Source organism: Carassius auratus, chromosome 1 (assembly GCF_003368295.1).
Source record: "Carassius auratus strain Wakin chromosome 1, ASM336829v1, whole genome shotgun sequence".
In the NCBI taxonomy this organism is placed as follows: Eukaryota; Metazoa; Chordata; class Actinopteri; order Cypriniformes; family Cyprinidae; genus Carassius; species Carassius auratus.
The window spans coordinates 11,057,552-11,076,017 of record NC_039243.1 but is presented as its reverse complement, the minus strand read 5'-3'; the positions used below and the strand labels follow the sequence as shown (position 1 = coordinate 11,076,017).

The window sequence follows — 18,466 nt, the reverse complement described above, 5'->3', positions numbered from 1 at the left end:
CTTGTACGTTTCTCACACCAAAAATCACATCACGTATTTCAAAATGGTATTATTTTTTTGAGTATCACTCTTGTGAACAGAAGCACATGAACTGATAACATATATATACTTACCTTCATTAAAGGGATAGTTACCCAAAAATGAAAATTCTGTCATGAGCAGATTAAAGAAAAGTGGTTTGGAACAACCTCAGGGTGTGTAAATGATGACAATTTTCATTTTTTGGGTGAACTAATTACTTCAAATGTTAACATTAGACTCACTGAATCCGTTATCACTTACCAAACAGATGAATTTCACCTAATTACAGTATTAATCTAACATTATTATTGAGAAATCAGTCACGGAAAAATTTAGAGATTTTTTTTTTTAATCAATTTAGTCACAAAGAAACATACAAAAATAATCAACAACAAAATCAACAATGGCAAGAGTAGAATCTGTTAGCAAAATCACTCAATTGTAGTGCAACAATATATATATATATATATAGATAGATATTTAACATTTTTTAACGAAAATTTGAGTAAATGCACAGTACAACTGCACACTCATGTAAACAAATCATAAACTGCAAAAAATAAAAATGTGCTGGTCACATCTGCATTTCACAGAATACAGTGGGTACAGGTACTAGTATCTATTACTATATATCTGTATCTTAATGAAGAGTGCAGTGCGAAGGGTTAATTTCAGCTGGAAACAAGCCTATGAGTTTGGTCATCTAGTATATTTACATCTGATTACACTTTCTGAATAAATTTGAACAACTTTGTACCCTATTTACCCCTTTACCTTTGTTAAAGGTTCTAATATTACATTAAGGGTACATATTATTAATCTAAGATACTAATGAGTATTTTTTCAGGTAGGTAAGGTACAATGTTGTCCCAGCTCTTGTAAATGTTGTTCTGACCGTATAAATATTAAGTCAATCACAGTGATTCTGTTTGATGAGTATTTACATCCACTAGCATACTTTTTTTTTTTAGTCATTAAAATTATAAAAATCTCTGCCTGTCACACTCTGCTTGGTAATGCTAAAGGTCTTTATAGCAATGAAGAATATTTTAATGCAGTTTTACAGCCACAGACAGGTACAAATAATGAGCAGTGATGCCGGATTTAAAAACAGCATCAACAAAAGTAATATAAGGATTTTTAGAAATCTCAAAAATACCTGTACTATTGCATTGTGTCAGATGTTTGAACGTTTTTTTGTTAGTAAGCAAAGCATAATTTTGTGCCTAAGATGTATTCGATGGTGCAGATACACAGTAAGACATGCTGAATGCTATCGGAGGAAGAAAATGAAGACAAAGGTTGCGTCATACCCTGGGTAACAGACATTTAAAAAAAAAAAAAAAAAAAACATCCAGTGAATAATATCCATGGAAAAGCAATAAACCACACTAAAAGAACAATCAATTCATTGTTGCCTGTGATTCAGTCTATTGCACGTTCCAGTACTATGTGACAATAAAAAGTGCACTAAAATGCACTGCCAAAAAAAGATCAGTTTTTGCTTTTCCATAGTCTTTGAACCTGTCCAAATGCCTCATTGTGGAGTTTTCATGTCATTTCCCTTTTTTTTTGCTCATACTCTTCATTCGAAGTAACAGGTCAGCATACGATTATCAACACAGCTGAAATTTCAGTTCCCCCAAAATTAAACAACAGAGCACACTGTCAAGTGAAGCACTTACACTTTCTGTCAGCAATTCAGCCACAGTCTCATTCGAACTCTAATGTTTCAACATATTTGTGTGACACCAGAGTGATAGGGCAAAAATGGCTTGTTTCAGCAGTTACTGATTGTGCAATTAAACTAACTACTGACAATGCTGAAATATGTGTTTTTCTATGCCTCTTCTATTTGTGCAGTGTTTAGGAAGCAGATCATTTTGAGGTGAAATATGATTTGGATGGGTTTCCTGACAGGTTTTCACCAATTTGGACAAAGCATCACTCCATTAACATCTTTTCTCATTATTCTTGTCTCTTCCACTTCATCTCTACCTCCTCTTCATTCATCTCTCCTATTAGGAGTAGTTGTGCAGCGGTTCACTGATTTTCATGCAGGCCCAGTGCACAGCTCTGAACAAAGTGATCAGCACCAGGAAAATGAAAAATGCCCAGGATGCATAAATGCCCTTATATTCTGGTGCCTTCCGCCATGATCCGGCCTACATAGAGAGAACAAGAACAGAGAAAAGAGGATTCTTGGTATTCTGAAATGATGATGCTCTTTGAAATAATGAGCTCTAAAATGATTTTATTCTTACAATCAATCCTGCAGTCGTTATGATGAAGATCAAGCACAACAGGAAGCATATCAAACTCCGCTTTCGAGGGTACCTCTGGCCAATCGATGAACTATATGATGAAAAGAATGGAATTACATGCTATTATTCTACTTGTAGTGTATGTATCTTTGTGGTTCTAAATGAAGGAAGTTCTATTGATAGTATTTAACATACACTTTTCTGCAGTGTGGACAGCGAGCCAATGTCCGATCTGTAAATTCTGTCCACTAAATCAACAACAGAGAGTCACAGTCACGGCTACTGTATTAAGGCTATTATTAAGGCAAAGTATTTGAAAAAGAGCTCTGAAATACTGTAAATGTGCATGAATGAGATGTTCTTACCAGAAAAGTGTTTCCACAGTGGCCACAGGAAACTCTGGCACCACTAAGCTGAGGATTCGGACTCCCAGCACCGGGATGAACTGGACCTAAATTGATAATTCGCTTACTAATCTCCAGCACGCACGCGCACACACACACACACACAAACATTAATTGACACATTTTCTGGAAACTTTGACTTTGAACTGTAATTATCTTCCAACTTTATTGGTCTGTCCACCGATAAAACTTACCATGTTTTTGAATATACATTACATTGTGAACAGTACTTATCATATCAAAGTCTCTTATTCTCACCAAGGCTGCATTTATTTACTATTTTCATATATTTTTTAATGTAATTCATTTCTGTGAAGCTGAACTGTACAATTTAAAATAACAGTTTATAATTATGTGTAGTGTGTATGTATATTATATATATATATATATATATATATATATATATATATATATATACATACATACACACACATATACACACACACACACTGTTTCTAATCCAGAAATAATTCTAATATAAAGATTTGGTGCTCAAGTCTTATTATTGTTAAAGAAACCTGTTGTGCTGCTTATTATTTTTGTGGTAATTGAATACATTTGTCAGGATTCTTTAAATAAAACACTCAGAATTTCAGCATATATATATTATTGCTGTCAAACGATTAATCACACCCAAAATAAAAGTTTTGTTTGCATAATATATGTCTGTGCTGTGTATATTTATAATGTGCATATAAATACACACACATGCATGCATATATTTAAGAAAAATGTTACATTTATATATAAAAATATTTATATATGATATAAATTCTATGAATATAAATATATACACATATATAAAACGGTCAATTCAATGCATTCTCTCTGAATAAATGTAGTACGTTTGTACCACAAACTTTGAATGGTTGTGTAGTCATAACTCAGCTTCATAGTATATATATATCTGATACCATCAATGATCCGTGGGGTGTTCCTAATACTTTGTCGTAATGCTTATGAAGGACGGTAAAGTCTCTCACCAGTATGGTCGAGGGCAGGCGATCCTCTGCGAGGTGACTTTGCAGATGAGAAGACAGTTACATGGACACCTCACATACTTCTTTCCTGCTGGAGCATTCTTTATGGGCTAGATGAAACAGGAAGTGAGGACACAGTCTGAACTTTCTCTTAACACCACGCCAAAATCGAACACAAAATAATTACACGTCTAATAAATGGAATCCTAAATGAATTCACTTGTTAACTCACTGTAGCTTCATTGCAGACACTGCATTTGACCACATGCTGGTGGATTTTGCCCTCCACGCTGATAAGTGACTGACAGACTCTGCAGCTGATGACGGTAGCACTGCTACTCTCCGGAGAACCCAGCGGGGAGTACGGTGGAGGAGCCTCTCCCAGCATCGATGCGGGAGGAGCTGACGGGAATGCTGAGAAATCTGGGATGGAAAGAGAATAGCAGAGGATGTAAGCAGGTGGCAGAGAGAGAAAGAGAGAGAGAAAAAAGAAAAGAAAAAGCATGACTGTACTGCATTTAATGATTTCCTTTCTAATATTATTAACCCTCTATTAAAATTAATTAAAATTAAATTTATGCATTTAGCAGACGCTTTTATCCAAAGCGACTTACAGTGCATTCAGGGCAGGCTATACATTTTTACCCATCATGCATTATTATTATTATTATTGCATGCATTATCAAATCAATGTTTAAAAGAAATTGACATAAAACAGACCTCATCACGTGTTTGAATGAGCTGTTTTCAGGGGCGTTGCAGAGTCTTAACTTTGATAAAGAATATCTCTTCGGATTTGAGACTTTAGTCTTTGCAACTTTACAGATCTTCTTTATGCACCAAGAGCTTGTAACACTCAAAAGGGAAAAGGAAAATTTAAATTGCATGACCCCTTTAAGCTAAATATTTGTATGCCGCCTTTGACAATGAAAAAAAATTAAATTAATTTTTAATTTAAATATTTGCATTATATCAGAGACACATTTTTACATTTTCGCAATTAAAAGAGAATGGTTAGATGAAAATTTACAATTACCTTTTTTATCTTTATTTCATGGCAGAAACAAGCTTCCATTCAAATAGATATGAACAGTACTATTGAACCTTTTTATTTACAGTTTTGTTTTTACACAACAGTGTTATAAGCTAAGAGATTTACACTAACATCTGACAGAACCGGCCATCAAAATAATAAGTAAATAGTTAGGTTTTAAAAATTCTACATAAAAGGTTTATTCAACATCACCCCTTCATTACTAATCATATTAACTTTTATACTAATTTAATTAGTTTTATTGTAATCTTACATGTATAGAGCAAAATTAAGAAAATGAATTTGTTAAACAGAACAACATAGTGTGTAGTCAAAACCTGAACAGTTTTGACTCTAAGGTTCAGACTGTGCCAGAGTAAAAGTACTTAAAATAATAAACTGATAAGAGTGAGGGCAGGATTCCTTCAGTCATGTGATTCAGGTGTACTGTCTACCTACCTGCCACTAATCTATTTGTAATGTGCTCAGGACCTGCAGACTGCAGATTACGGCAGGTTAAATCAAATTATCAAGATATGCACAGACATACTTTGCTCTAAATAAATCCAACTGAAAGTAATAAATAATAGTATTCTAAATAGTGCTCTGCCAACCTAGACATCATGTGAGTGTGTGCATCACAGGCGCGTTCGAAGGCTCCAATCGAACTGAATCGAATCGAATTCGCCTACGATGCCTTAAAATGCAGTGTAGGTAAAAAGCTCAAAAGGCTCTCTGTGAGTCCGGATCAGGTTTGACTTACTCTGTGGTTTGCTCGGAGGTCCATAGGGCTCATCTCCCGGTAACAACCAGTTCATTCCATCGCGACTGTCCGATAGCAAAGGCGATCGCTCGTCAGCCATGCCTTAGAGAAGCCCAAACTCGCAACAAAATCCCGCTGTTTGGGCGTAGGATCTGCTGCTAGTAAATGTTGTGGAGAGGAAAAGTGATGCGTGAAAGTAACTCTCCAGGAAGCGTCACATGATCACATGATTTTTGCAAACAGGAAGTCGACAACTAAAATAACAACACAAGCACGTGATCACGGATTGGGCCAGTAAGCGACGAGCTTAAAAGTAAGGATTGAAAAAAAAAAATCGCTTTTTTAAATAGTTCTCACTCATTTAGGGGTACTGTGCGAAATATTAATGTTCACGACTACATTCACGCATTTCATAAATCTGCCCGTATTAGAGAATGTCATATTTAACGTTAGTCACGTCAGACTTTTTTATTCTATAATAAATGCCATCACAATAGGTTGAGTTAATGTAAATGAGATAAATTATGAAAAATGTACAATAAATGAAAAGTACGACCTTAAACCTTTATATATATATATATATATATATATATATACATATATATATATATATATATATATATATATATATATCTTGAATAATAAAACACAACAATCTATATTTAACACTACTGGTTTATTTCAACTTAAACTTGTAATTTTCAAGCGAAAAAGACAGAATATGAAAAGATGTATTTAACTTCACATAAATCAGCAGCATTAGACCAAAAAAAAAAAAAAAAAAAAAATCCTGAAACACAAAACCGGATAAATTACAATAAATATCAATGTAAACATTTTCAGTATACATGTTGATCTGTTATGTACACACATCCCTCAAGCTGTCCATGAAACAGCAAAAACATTAACATTTAAAAAAAAAAAAAAAAAAAAAAAAAACAAGCACTTTAACAAAAGTAGTCCAGTAACCTGAAAATGCAATACCTTTGTCAGAAATTAAAATGATAAAATACGTATTTACAATCCTTATGTAAAATGGAGTACAGTCCATGTACTCAAACACACAATGAAAACAATGAAGGTGTCCTTTTGCATTTACCTCAAATAAAGCAAACACAGCTGACCTTGTGAGCGTGTGCTCACATCCCTGTGTGCCAAAAAGTGGTTAAGTAACAAATTGTATACTGGTTAGGGGTTAAATACTGCTTTAACGATTTCAAACAAGATACTTCTGAGAGAAAATCCACTAATACTCAAGAGTTAATGTTGAATTTAAAAATCCAAATCAATGGTTTGTAAAAGTATCTTGTAACGTGATGTGACATGTGGTAAAAAGAAATGGTGTCCCACACTTGGAAATATCTTGTAAAAGACTATTGTTATAAGTAGAGCTGGGTGTCTTGTCTTTGATTCCTAAGGGTTAATCTCATTAAAGTCAGTGAGCCAAAAAACATGCAGAATGCTTTATGTGCCTAAATCGGTGATTGGCTCTGATGAGGCATCAAGGAAAACACGTTATGGGACCATTCGTGCACACTGTAGCATCATGCTACATAAGACAATTTATAAATATATACCGTATTTTTTGAAGTCGCACCTGAGTATAAGTTGCATCAGCCCAAAAATACATCATGATGAGGAAAAAAACATAAGTCGCAGTGGACTATAAGTCGCATTTATTTAGAACCAAGAGAAAACATTGGCGTCTACAGCTGCGAGAAGGCGCTCTATGCCGCTCAGTAGTAGGCTACAGGAGCACAGAGCAGTATAGAGCGCCCTCTCGCGGCTGTAGACGGCAATATTTTCTCTGGGATCATTTCTCTTGGTTCATGTCAAATTAATTTTGATAAATAAGTCGCACCTGACTATAAGTCGCAGGACCAGCCAAACTATGAAAAAAGTGCGACTTATAGTCCGGAAAATACGGTACTATGCATTTACTCAAACTCAATTTAAACCACCACTGAGTGTTTTAAATAATTTCCAATTGTGATCTAATGAGGGTTTTGGTCATATAAGGTGGCAGAAATATTTTATTTATAGCCTTTCATATCAAGCTAATTGCCTCACCTGCTTAGCAGTTTTCACGTAAACACTGTTTTGTTATAAAAATAGGCAATATCTAATTATAATCACATACAAATTATATACTGTCATAATCGTGTATTGAAAGTCAAGGTATCGGTATTGATAATGTTTGAACGGTACCCAGCCCTAGTTACAAGACTTTGTGAGAAGCAGTAAGCAGAAGTCGGTGTACAAAAACACTCACGCAGCAGCACTTTTTCTTCATCAATCACCATAGCTGAAATTTGCACCTTAGTAACGTAATATTCAGTGTTCTAAACACAATGTGATACTGACGAAACATTCAAATGAACTGATGGAAAACTGGTATATGTTACACATTGTAATCAGGAAGTGCTGAATAACTGATGCCGCCAACAGAAGGAGGGGAGGAATGGAGCGGAAACAACCAACATATTACAGAACCTGTAAATATAAGAGAAATTATTCCATTACATTCAACATCATTCGGTTCTATTATCATTCTGCATTTATCGAATAAATGCAGCCTTGACAAATTTAAGAGACTCTGAAAAACATTTACAGACACATTTTTGTTTTAAATAACATTAAACATTGTTTCTCCATTTGTAACAGTGACAGTGATACAATTCTAACAAACTTGCAGGATAAAAACATGCTGTAAATAGTTCAACTCACCACGTCCAAAAACCTCCCTCAGCAAAGCAATTTTTGGCTTTCTTGTGTGTGTAATGTGTGTCTGGTGGGTGTTGTTGGGTTTGTCTTTCATTAGCCTGTTCCTCATCTGTTCAATGGGCGTCTCATCTGTTATAATGGACACCAGCTTGGGACAAAAACAACAGAGACAGAAAATGACAGATCAACACATGCAAAAAAACAAAAAAACATTTAAATTTAAACAATCACATGAATACAATTTACATAAATAAGATTTTCCTGAAGAAAATATTAGTGTTTAGAAAGCTTAAAGAAGCTTAGCTTTATACTGTAGTTTAAAAAGAGCCACTCTGCACTAATCACTTCATTCATTCTATCGTTCTGTTAACTGTGCAATGACAATCAATACAACACAACATTATCATTGCAATTTAAAGGTGTCTAAAGATCCAGAATTCAAATAAAAAAGTAAAACAATGACAAGTAGCTTTCCAATATGAAATATTATACTTAAGTCTTTGCTGTTGATGAATATTCATACATTTACTTCTTTTCATTTACAAGTCTTGCACTAATAAAAAAAATATTTAAATGCAATCTGTTACCAACATTCTTCAAACGATCTTCTTTTGTGTTCCACAGTAAAAGAAATGCAACAAGAAGGTAAGTTTCATTTTGGGTGAATGCTCCCTGTTTGTCTTACTACTTTTAATGAAGCTGAGCATTGACAACTTACTTTCAGCTTCATTTGAATGTCGCTTGCTGAACTGATACCCAGATGCTCAACTGTGGCAATGCCTGGCTATGACATGTCATATAGCCTATAAAACGCTCTCACATGTTTATTATTTTAACATTTTGGGAGGAGCTAAATTAACATGTGGTTTCAACAACCAGATGCATTTACACTTGTCCAGTTTCATCTGAAATGCATCCCAGACCACCTCCTGTAGTGGTTTGAGCGATCAGATTCATATTAGTCTCGAAAGCATTTAGGAGGGCATTTACGCCTGGTCTTTTCAGGATCAGATAGCTATGTGACCAAGTGTTAACAGGCCACTGTAACACTTAATGTAATTACAATACCGTGACTGTGTGATTTTTTTTTAAGTTAAACTATAATGTCAACATATGGTTCATATAATGCATACCTGATCATAAAATATCACCAAGACAAAAACTCCAAAAAGTATTGACTCCACCAGCAGAATGATATAATGTGCCCTGTGAAACAAATGGCCAAGAACAGTGTTATATTTTATACTAACATATACAGTACCTCAGAAGGAATTTGTGACTTACACAATGAGATGTTTGCTAGGAGCTTCTTCTTCTTCTTCATCTCCATCTCTCTCTCTTTCACTCCTTATTCTCCAAACCCATGCTGACACCACAAGCGCCATGGAATACAAGCTGGCCATGCCTAAAGAGACACACAGAAACAACCATAGTGTATGTACCTCAGCACTAACATTTGCATCCAACATAGCATCGTTTTTTTGTTTGTTTTTTTGCAATGTAAAATAGAATATGTGAGTTTTTGTTTAAGACATTCTTAAAATGAAATTAAAAGTATGCCATCATTTCATGTCATTCCACATTTGTAACAATTTTGGGTCTCATTGACTTTCATAGTAAGGATAAAAATACAATGGAAGTCAAAGGGATTCCTAAACTGTCTGGTTACCAATATTTTTCTAAATATCATCTCTCATGATCCATAGGAGAGAAAAAGTCATACAAGTTTGGAATGACATGAGGAAGAATAAATGATGACGGTATAGTGATTTCCTTTTGAGCTATGCTTTTAAAACTCACCTGTGTAGAAGAGGAACTGAATGAAGTATTTCTGATTGAGCTCTCCAACACAGTTATTGATCCTATAAAAGAGCAAACATATATACAAATGCATTCATCAGAACAAAGCAAAAATACTGCCGGTGCATTATATCCAAATACACATTATATATGTTATAGCACAAGTATACTGCAAACACTTATTCTACTTTAAAAAGTACTACAAAGTCTGAGATACAAGACATACAAATATATATTCAATTTGGCCACTAGAGAATGATGAGAGACTGACCACGGGCAGTGATGGTCCATTCTCCTGATGCAGCGCTGACAAACTCTGCAGTGATGGGCACGAGGAGGCCGATACGTCTCACAGCGACTGCACACTGTCCAGCCCTCACAGCCCTGATGAGAACAATACAACAATTAAAGAAATGTCAGAGAGCGAAAATGCACTGTGAAATAAGATCCAAGGCAAGTAAATAGAATATACACACTATGTGAAAACGCTTAAAGGACCACTATTCCATCAATATAACAACTACATCATAAACAGAAAAGTAAAAATAGAAAGTAACATTTGCTAAATAGTTGATAGATCGACACGACACGAATATGACTTCAATGCCATTACAGGAGTAGACAGATCAGCAACACTCACTCTGTCATTTAGACGGTTGGACTGGGACCTCAGGTCAGAGAAATCAATGGCTGTCTCAGGTAGAGGAACCATACCTGTGATGATGAATGGTTAAAGTTTACACTGATAGCCTTTCTTAACCATGTAAAGCCTGACATATGAAATAACAGTCAGAAAAAAAATATATTTAACAGAACACTTTATTGAACCTTTAGACAAAACGTATATAAATAAAAAATCTAAAAGTATGCATATGCATGTTATGTTTTGTATAATATATATTACATCAGGAAATGATGGTCCATGTAGTATGATAAAGTGAGAATATGGAACTCATACTCGAGGAAAAAAAACATTTACACTTTTATATAGAGGCCAAACTGAGCATAAATATACAATGGATTTGAGATGTTATTTATAGGGCCATAGAGTTTGATGAAATTCTGTTTTAATTGTGGAGGCAATGCATATAATGCAATGCAATAGAACATCCTCAAATCTGACTCGTGAGATCCACTTTCCTGCAGAGTTTAGCTCCAAACATCCAAACCTAATCAAACACTCCTGAGTTTCTTCAGGATAATTCAAGTATAAGTCTCCGCAGGAAAGTAATGGGAGTTACCAGATCAGGGTGTTGATTGGTTGATGTCATAGTGACCTTAGGTTTAGGGGTGGGGTTGGGTAAGGGGAATCATTTAGATTGCATGATTTAGAAACACCCAGCAGTTTGAAAACACCACAAGCTGATAACACCCACTTTGGCTCTGCAGAGAACTAAAAGTCTCGTATAATTAGAAAATCACAGGTAGGATTGATTAGGGTTGGAGCAAAACTCAGCAGGTAAGTGCATCTCAAGAGGCAGATTTGAAGATCACTGCAATAGAACGTTCTTTGATAGTCTTTATCATATTTAATTCTTGCAGTTTAAATTTATTTATTTTACAAACTGATTGTCTGGATAGTCAAGTAACCCTAAAGTGATCGTGTTCATTTTGAAATTCTACTTGTAATATAAAGGTATCCTTACATTTACTTTATAATGCTACTGAAGATTTTGCAAAAAGATATCTATCGTGACCTGAAAGTGGACATTTTTACAATCACACTAAGAAGCCTTTTACCCCTTTAAAAAAAGTATAAAAAGTCAAAAATAAAACTGTTAGGATGGAAGGCATGTGTATAAAATTTTTTTAGCCACGTTTTGATCATGTTGCTAATATAGAACACCTAGAAATTCATTCATGAAATATAATACAGTAGACTTATTGGCTTTAAAACAGTCTACAATAAAATAAACACCTTAGAAAATGAGTTTGACCCATTTATTAAGAGCACTCACCAGGATCAGAGAACACTGCCTTTGAATGGCAAGCCAGCAATAGTAATAGAATAATATTAAACACAGATCCATGGAGAGTGCACCATACACTAAAAAGAGAAAATAGACAGCACGTTAAAATACTAAACATATTTAGCATTAAAAAATGTCAGCTATATATATATATATATATATATATATATATATAGTATAAAGCTCGATGGCTTGTTAACTTAGGTGAGATAACCTGAAACCTACAACATTTAACGTAAACGTTACTTTAACAAGAGACAAAAAGAAAGTGTAACGTTAGTAAACACACGTTGAATGATGCGAAAGTCTGACAACGACGCTAGTATTTGTTGCAAGAAGTTCAAACGCACTGTTAAAAACATTTCGCAAGAAAACATGACAGAACGCTAAAATGTGGCACTCACACCGTTATGAACGACTGTTGCTATGGGTGATTCTAAAAAGGAACTATCATAAAGCGATGATCTCATGAGCGGCGGCGGATGTTACGTGAACCAAACGCTGGCTCTTTAGAGCTTCGTTCACGCGGTACTCACCTTCCAGAATACGCGGGGATCAGGACATACTGAATCACCACATAATCGGCGTAAAAGACGCTGAAATAAGTTAAAATGAGACAAATAAAGCCACACGGGTCTCGCCTACAGCGAAACGCAGCCATCTTTCCATCATCTACGGTCTTCCTGGTGACGTCAAAAAGTGACGAGCGATACGCATCTCGTGGTGTCCGCCGCTTTCATTAATTCTGACCACCTGTGAACTTGTGTATTTTTGTCTGTCATCTGCTTATACTTTTTTTTTATTTTTTATTATACAATTAAAAATCAGGCACAAACTTTCGAGTTACTTTTTCGTTTTAAAAGGAATGTCCTCACAGACTCTTAGATGTTTAAGCACAATGTTTATTATAAAAAAATAAAATTCACACAGATTGTCGGATTGATGAACATTTTTATTTTAATTTCAAATCACAGAACAACTAGCTTCTCATTAAGCGCGATCTGAGCTTGAGCGAGGTTCGCCAGGTAGGTCACCATCAACAGATCCTGCAAGAAAACAGAAGAGTATGAGCACTTCAGAAACACCAGCACACAACAACAGTTCAGTCTTTACAGGTTTTTAGTGATGGTTCAAAGATTATTTTTTCTGTAATTTCCTGGATAAAGCTTTTTTTTTTTTTTTTTTTTTTTTAAATCATTTGGATTCTGGCAGACTGGATGAAGTACCATTTAAAAACCATATGTGAACCAGTTGGATCAAATCACTGAAATTTACTTAAAATAATCACTATGACTATCACTATAAACAATTTCCTTTTGCAATGACTAACTAATAATATATATATATTCGAACAACTACAAATTCATTTCTTCAATAAATGAATTTCATGGAAATATATATAAGTTCAAATGTATTAATTCCGTGTTTTTATGACTGTGGAAACCTTGACATTAAAGCATGTCAAGCATACAGAATATCATATTGTACTGAATGCCACTAACATTAATGTTGGAGTTCAACATGCTCTCAAAGTCTTCTGCTGTGATCTTCGGCACTTTGTTCACCAGATCCATCAGGTAACGACCAACACTGTTATCTGCCACCAGCTTACCAGACTAGAGAAGAAAAAAAAAGAAAAAAAAAAAAAAAAAAAACTTTTGAGTTATTAAACAATACTAGTAAGATCTTGTGTCACCATCCTACAAGACGTGCCGATTATACTTGCGGCATCTTGAGGAATTATACATGTATTTATTATAAATGCATAAAATAATAATTGAATACACACTGCAAACATTAAACTACAGGTGCATCTCAGAAAATTAGAATATCATAGGAAAGGTCTTTTTTTTTTGTAATTTAATCCAAAAAAAAACAAAAAACAAAAACCCTTTCTTATATTCTAGATTCACTGCACACAAACTGAAATATTTCTGAGTTTTTTTTCTTTTAATTCTGATGGTTACGATTTACAGCTTGGGAAGATTAAAAATACAGTATTTAAAAAAAAATTGAATATTCAATTTTGAGCTCGATTAGTTTGATTTAATTTTCTTGGGCTAGTTTAAAACATGCAACCACAATTATGGGAAAGACTACTGACTGTCCACAAGACAATCATCAACACCCTGCACAAGGAGGGTAAGCCACAGAAGATCATTGCTGAAAGGCCTGGCTGTTCACAGAGTGCTGTATCAAAATACATTCATACAAAGTTGACTGGAAGGAGAACAAGTGTGGTAGGAAAGGTTGCACCATCAAAAGAGATGTCCACAGCTTCGGGAAGACTGTCAGGAAAAGCAGATTCAAGAACTTGAAGTCTTCAGGAAAAGGGCTACAGCTGTCACATTCCTAGAACCAAACCATTTCCTGAACCAGAAAAAAAACGTCAGAAGCATTTCACCTGGTTGCTCAGTGGTCCACAGTCCTCTTTTCAGATCAAAGTACATTTTGCATTTCATTTGGAAATCAAGGTCTGGAGTCCGGAGGAAGACTGGAGACACAAAGAATCTACAAGTCCATTGTGAAGTTTCTGAAGTCAGTGATGATTTGGGTGCCGTGACGTCTGCTAGTCTTTGTCCATTGGTTTTATCAAGTTCAAAAGTCAATGCAGCCAAATACCAGGAGATTTTGGAGCACTTTAAGCTTCCATCTGCTGACAAGCTTTATGGAGATGCTGATTTCATTTTGTAGCAGGACTTTAGAACCTGCCAAAACCACTTCCAAGTGGTTTGCTGACCATGATATTACTGTGCTTGATTGGCCAGCCAGCTCAACTGACCTGAATCTCACAGAGAATCTGTGGGGTATTGTGAAGAGGAAGATAAGTAAAATCTGACAAACAATATAGAGGAGCTGAAAGTCACTATAAAAGCAACCTGGAGTTTAATAACGCCTCGGCAGTGCCACAGGCTGATCTCCTCCATGCCTCGCCGCACTGAAGCAGTCATTCATGCAAAAGGAGCCCCAACTAAATACTGCGCGAGTGAATAAACCTGCTTTGGAGATTCCAGTTTTTTTGAATGATCTTTGAGAAAATTTTCTAAATATATTTAATTTCCCCAAGCTGTAAGACATAACCATAAGAATTAAAACAAAAAAACTCTTGATATATTTTAGTTTGTGTGCAATGAATCTAGAATATAAGTTTTCTTTTTTTAATTAAATAAAAAAAAAATAAAAACTTTTCCATGATATTTAAATGTTTAGAGATGCACATATATACTCCTCCTTATACATTTAAATTGTATATAATTCTATTACGCATTACACTATGTACATTTAAATACTGTAATATTGAAAGTAAATAGTTTAGTCTAAATTACATACAGTAATATAAATTAATATTAATAAAATATACATTTATACTATATGTATTTTATTTATACACACTTTATAATATGCTTTCATCATTGATAAATGCTTGGTAAGAAAAGCCCTTTAAATTAAATTACTCTTAAAGCTGTAATATTACATAAAGTTCAAACATACATGAAATCGAAATATATAATTTTTGCACATTTGGCATGCTGTCCGGACGGAGGGCTCCAAACCTGGAATTGGCCCGAAACCAAGGCACCAACCGCCGCCGCCTTTACTGAAGAAATGCACATGATCATATCTTTCGATATATGGTCCTGCCCTACCTGAAGATGCTCCTCCCGAACTTTGTTACATAAAACTTCAATTGATGTCCAAGAAAGACACTCACCAGTACATCTTCTATATATGTGAGCACTGTGGACAGCATTTCTTGTACGCGTCCTGCTGCACCGGCCACCTGGGCCAGGTCTGTGGTCAGTCCGTTGGTACGACTGGGAGACTCACGCGTCCTCTGTAGGAGCTCAACTATAGAGAGGGGCGTTTAAACCATTATGAGAATGTGCTCAAAAGAAAATGTGCTTTTCTTAAAACAAGCTGTGACAACAATCGGATCCAAAATATGGAGTAAACGAGTATTAATGAATAATAAACAAACATGTTTACAAGTGGAAAAAATTCTGACCTCCAATGCGCTCTGTGTCATAGTAAATGTACTTGACTGTCAGAGGTGTGAACATGACACCAACTGTCTTGCCTGGAACGCCCATCTGTGAACTAACAACACAAACAGCAAATAAATACTGTTACTGCAGCAGAGGAGAGCTGGTCAGCAGCAAGAAATAATCTTACCTGACATAGGCACGGATGTTCATTTTGTTGCTCTGCAGTGCCGTGTCCACGGTCAGGTGAATGGGGTTTGGCGCCTCTCGGCTGTAATACTCATGGATCAGAACGGAGTGCTCCGTGATGTCATATCCTGTGGCATACCTGCAAGCCAAAAGATTACTTTAAAAGAATTGTTCACCCAAAATGAAAATTTTCTTTAAATTTACTCTCCTGCATGCCATCTAAGATCCAAAATGAGTTTGTTTTTAATGGAACATATTTGAAGAAATGTAGCATTACATCATTTGCTCACCAACGGATCCTCTGCATTGAATAGGAGCCATCAGAATGAGAATTCAAACAGCTGATAAAAACATCACAATAATCCACAATCTTCATGACTCCAGTTTATCAATGAATGTCTTGTAAAGTGAAAAGCTGAGTTTTTGTAAGACACAAATCCATTATTAATGTGTTTTAAATTAAACCCTTGCTTCTGGCCAAAATACAAGTCCATAATAGTAACGCTTCCTTCAGTGAAAAGTCCATCCCCTGTGTTGTCTCACATCAAAATCCACCAACATTTAGAAATGTTTTGGGCTTTTATCGCTTGATCCATATTTCTCTTATGATTCAGACAAAATGACTTTCACTTAAAAAATATTATGGATAGAAGAATCTTTATATTAGCAGGAAGCACCGGTTTGAAGCTAAATATGTATCCATGATGTATACGTATGATACACTCACAGCTTTTTGCTTAAGATGTTAACTGATGGACTGGAGAGGAACTGATTTTTCTATCAGCAGTTTGGACTCATTGTGATGGCACCCATTCATTGCAGATAAAATTTGGTTTTAATGGAGAAGGTGAGTACATTTTTATTTCTGGGTGAACAATTATTTTAAGACAACTGTATGGCCAGAATGGCTGGCTACATTCTCTAGGCCTTTCTACTGTGAAAGTGTTATTTTAATATCATTAAAACACTACTGCAATTTTGACAAATATTATGAAATAGTTTTAATTTAATTTACAAGTTGTAAAAAAAGTAAAAAAAAAAAAAAAAAGAATTGGTGAATTCTTTTTTTTTTTATGTCTACGTGCTTTAAGTTTCTATTATTTCAAGTAACAAAGATGTGTTTTATGGTTTTAGTTCACTCACTATATTATATCTGCTGTGTCACCATCAACAGATCCCGCCAAACTAAGTTGATCAAATTCATTAGCTTGAGAGGCAGGGCACTTACCAGCCAACAATGACTTCACTCGGCGAAACCTTCTTATGAAGCTCATACATGTTCTTGGCGAACTCCATGTCAACAGCCACCTATGACACAGACATAGTACATAATGACGTCATTGATGTGTTTGAAGTTGCAAATTAGAAATAAATGTACTATAATATTCACATGGAAGTCTAAATCACATCCAATAATTTGATACTAGATAATTTGGTACCATAGTCATTTCTAGTAATGTTGAGATACCACGGGTATATCACGGGTAACTTTGTAAGTTAGCAGGTAAATGATGCTGTTTGTCTCACCTCATCTTCAGACTCATTGTGAGGAACAGAGAAGCAGTTGGTGACTTCAACTGAATGCTTGTCTGTGGTTCCTGTGTTACACACAAATAAAACCGTGTTAAAAATATCGTATATTGTGTATTTAGTGCGGGTGCGCTTTCTCGTCCACTCATCCTGCTCGACACCAACACATGCTTCGTAAGACAATACGACGCTTATATTAACGTTATCTTTAATAAACGCGACAGTCCCGGACTTCACCCAGGTAAAATAAATTACCCACCTAATAATGTTCCGATCACGCGACTTGCTCCCTCATTTCTGCGCTCGTATGAGTCCACAATCGATGCCAAAACCACCGGGTGGATTTTCACGACCGGGCCGTGGACCGCCATGATTTTGTAGAGGAAGTGGAGGATGATGACAAACGGGGAAGAAGAGAAAGAGAGTGCGCGTCTCCAAATGATTCGTGCTGTTGCCCCCTAGCGGATGTACAGTTGTGTACAAAATAACACTGGCCTTATTAACTAGACTGGAAATTTATTCCTGCAAATAAACATAAAATTTTGATTTTTTTTTCACTATTTCTAGACCACAGATAAAACACATAATCATTATAATGTGAATTCCTTCAAAGGTCAGATTTCATTGTGAAGCACAAGATCGGAATACATAAAAATCATGCTGCATATAACATGATTCTCCAGTTTAGCACAAATTTTCAAAGTTCATGTCAGATTGAGTGCAGCTGTCATTGCAAAAGAGGGAACATATAAATATTCTGCTGATCACTTAAATTATAATGCTGGAAATATAATTTTCAATGAAA

General features: G+C 35.2%; 4 protein-coding genes across 4 annotated transcripts in view; 1 reads left to right on the top strand and 3 right to left on the bottom strand.

Moving 5' to 3' along the window:
- The window catches only part of LOC113109348 (myb-like protein U), a 972,647-nt gene that overhangs the window by 584,643 nt on the left and 369,538 nt on the right, over positions 1-18,466 (top strand). The gene's annotated exons all lie outside the window — the stretch shown is intronic.
- LOC113109880 (type I phosphatidylinositol 4,5-bisphosphate 4-phosphatase-B) lies at positions 373-5,702 on the bottom strand. Its single transcript, XM_026273699.1, has 7 exons — positions 5,466-5,702; positions 3,902-4,092; positions 3,673-3,779; positions 2,651-2,756; positions 2,481-2,533; positions 2,286-2,376; positions 373-2,186 (listed from the first exon to the last, which is right to left on the bottom strand). Exons 1-7 carry the CDS (start codon positions 5,563-5,565, stop codon positions 2,043-2,045), a joined length of 792 nt encoding a protein of 263 aa, XP_026129484.1. The 5' UTR covers positions 5,566-5,702; the 3' UTR covers positions 373-2,042.
- LOC113109838 (palmitoyltransferase ZDHHC3) lies at positions 6,193-12,763 on the bottom strand. Its single transcript, XM_026273630.1, has 9 exons — positions 12,496-12,763; positions 11,948-12,036; positions 10,630-10,703; positions 10,261-10,373; positions 9,990-10,051; positions 9,474-9,594; positions 9,323-9,395; positions 8,193-8,337; positions 6,193-7,958 (listed from the first exon to the last, which is right to left on the bottom strand). The coding sequence occupies exons 1-9, from the start codon at positions 12,618-12,620 to the stop codon at positions 7,867-7,869; spliced, it is 894 nt and encodes a 297-aa protein (XP_026129415.1). The 5' UTR covers positions 12,621-12,763; the 3' UTR covers positions 6,193-7,866.
- On the bottom strand, positions 12,894-18,080 carry LOC113109873 (eukaryotic translation initiation factor 3 subunit F-like). The gene is made up of 8 exons (XM_026273685.1): positions 17,921-18,080; positions 17,659-17,729; positions 17,360-17,439; positions 16,133-16,270; positions 15,966-16,057; positions 15,672-15,808; positions 13,462-13,575; positions 12,894-13,005 (listed from the first exon to the last, which is right to left on the bottom strand). The coding sequence occupies exons 1-8, from the start codon at positions 18,030-18,032 to the stop codon at positions 12,928-12,930; spliced, it is 822 nt and encodes a 273-aa protein (XP_026129470.1). The 5' UTR covers positions 18,033-18,080; the 3' UTR covers positions 12,894-12,927.

Excerpts from the sequence above, each read along its gene's own strand:
- LOC113109880 (XM_026273699.1), bottom strand. The coding sequence starts at position 5,565 with ATGGCTGACGAGCGATCGCCTTTGCTATCGGACAGTCGCGATGGAATG. Across the intron at positions 2,377-2,480 it reads TGTCCACACTGCAGAAAAGT|TTCATCGATTGGCCAGAGGT; the intron begins GTATGTTAAATA and ends TTCATCATATAG. Across the intron at positions 2,187-2,285 it reads TAACGACTGCAGGATTGATT|GCCGGATCATGGCGGAAGGC; the intron begins GTAAGAATAAAA and ends CTCTCTATGTAG.
- LOC113109838 (XM_026273630.1), bottom strand. The coding sequence starts at position 12,620 with ATGGCTGCGTTTCGCTGTAGGCGAGACCCGTGTGGCTTTATTTGTCTC. Across the intron at positions 9,396-9,473 it reads CCTAGCAAACATCTCATTGT|GGCACATTATATCATTCTGC; the intron begins GTAAGTCACAAA and ends TTTGTTTCACAG. Across the intron at positions 7,959-8,192 it reads GAGGGAGGTTTTTGGACGTG|GTTCTGTAATATGTTGGTTG; the intron begins GTGAGTTGAACT and ends TTATATTTACAG.
- LOC113109873 (XM_026273685.1), bottom strand. The coding sequence starts at position 18,032 with ATGGCGGTCCACGGCCCGGTCGTGAAAATCCACCCGGTGGTTTTGGCA. Across the intron at positions 16,271-17,359 it reads AGTGAAGTCATTGTTGGCTG|GTATGCCACAGGATATGACA; the intron begins GTAAGTGCCCTG and ends TTTGGCTTGCAG. Across the intron at positions 13,576-15,671 it reads CATATATAGAAGATGTACTG|TCTGGTAAGCTGGTGGCAGA; the intron begins GTGAGTGTCTTT and ends TTTCTTCTCTAG.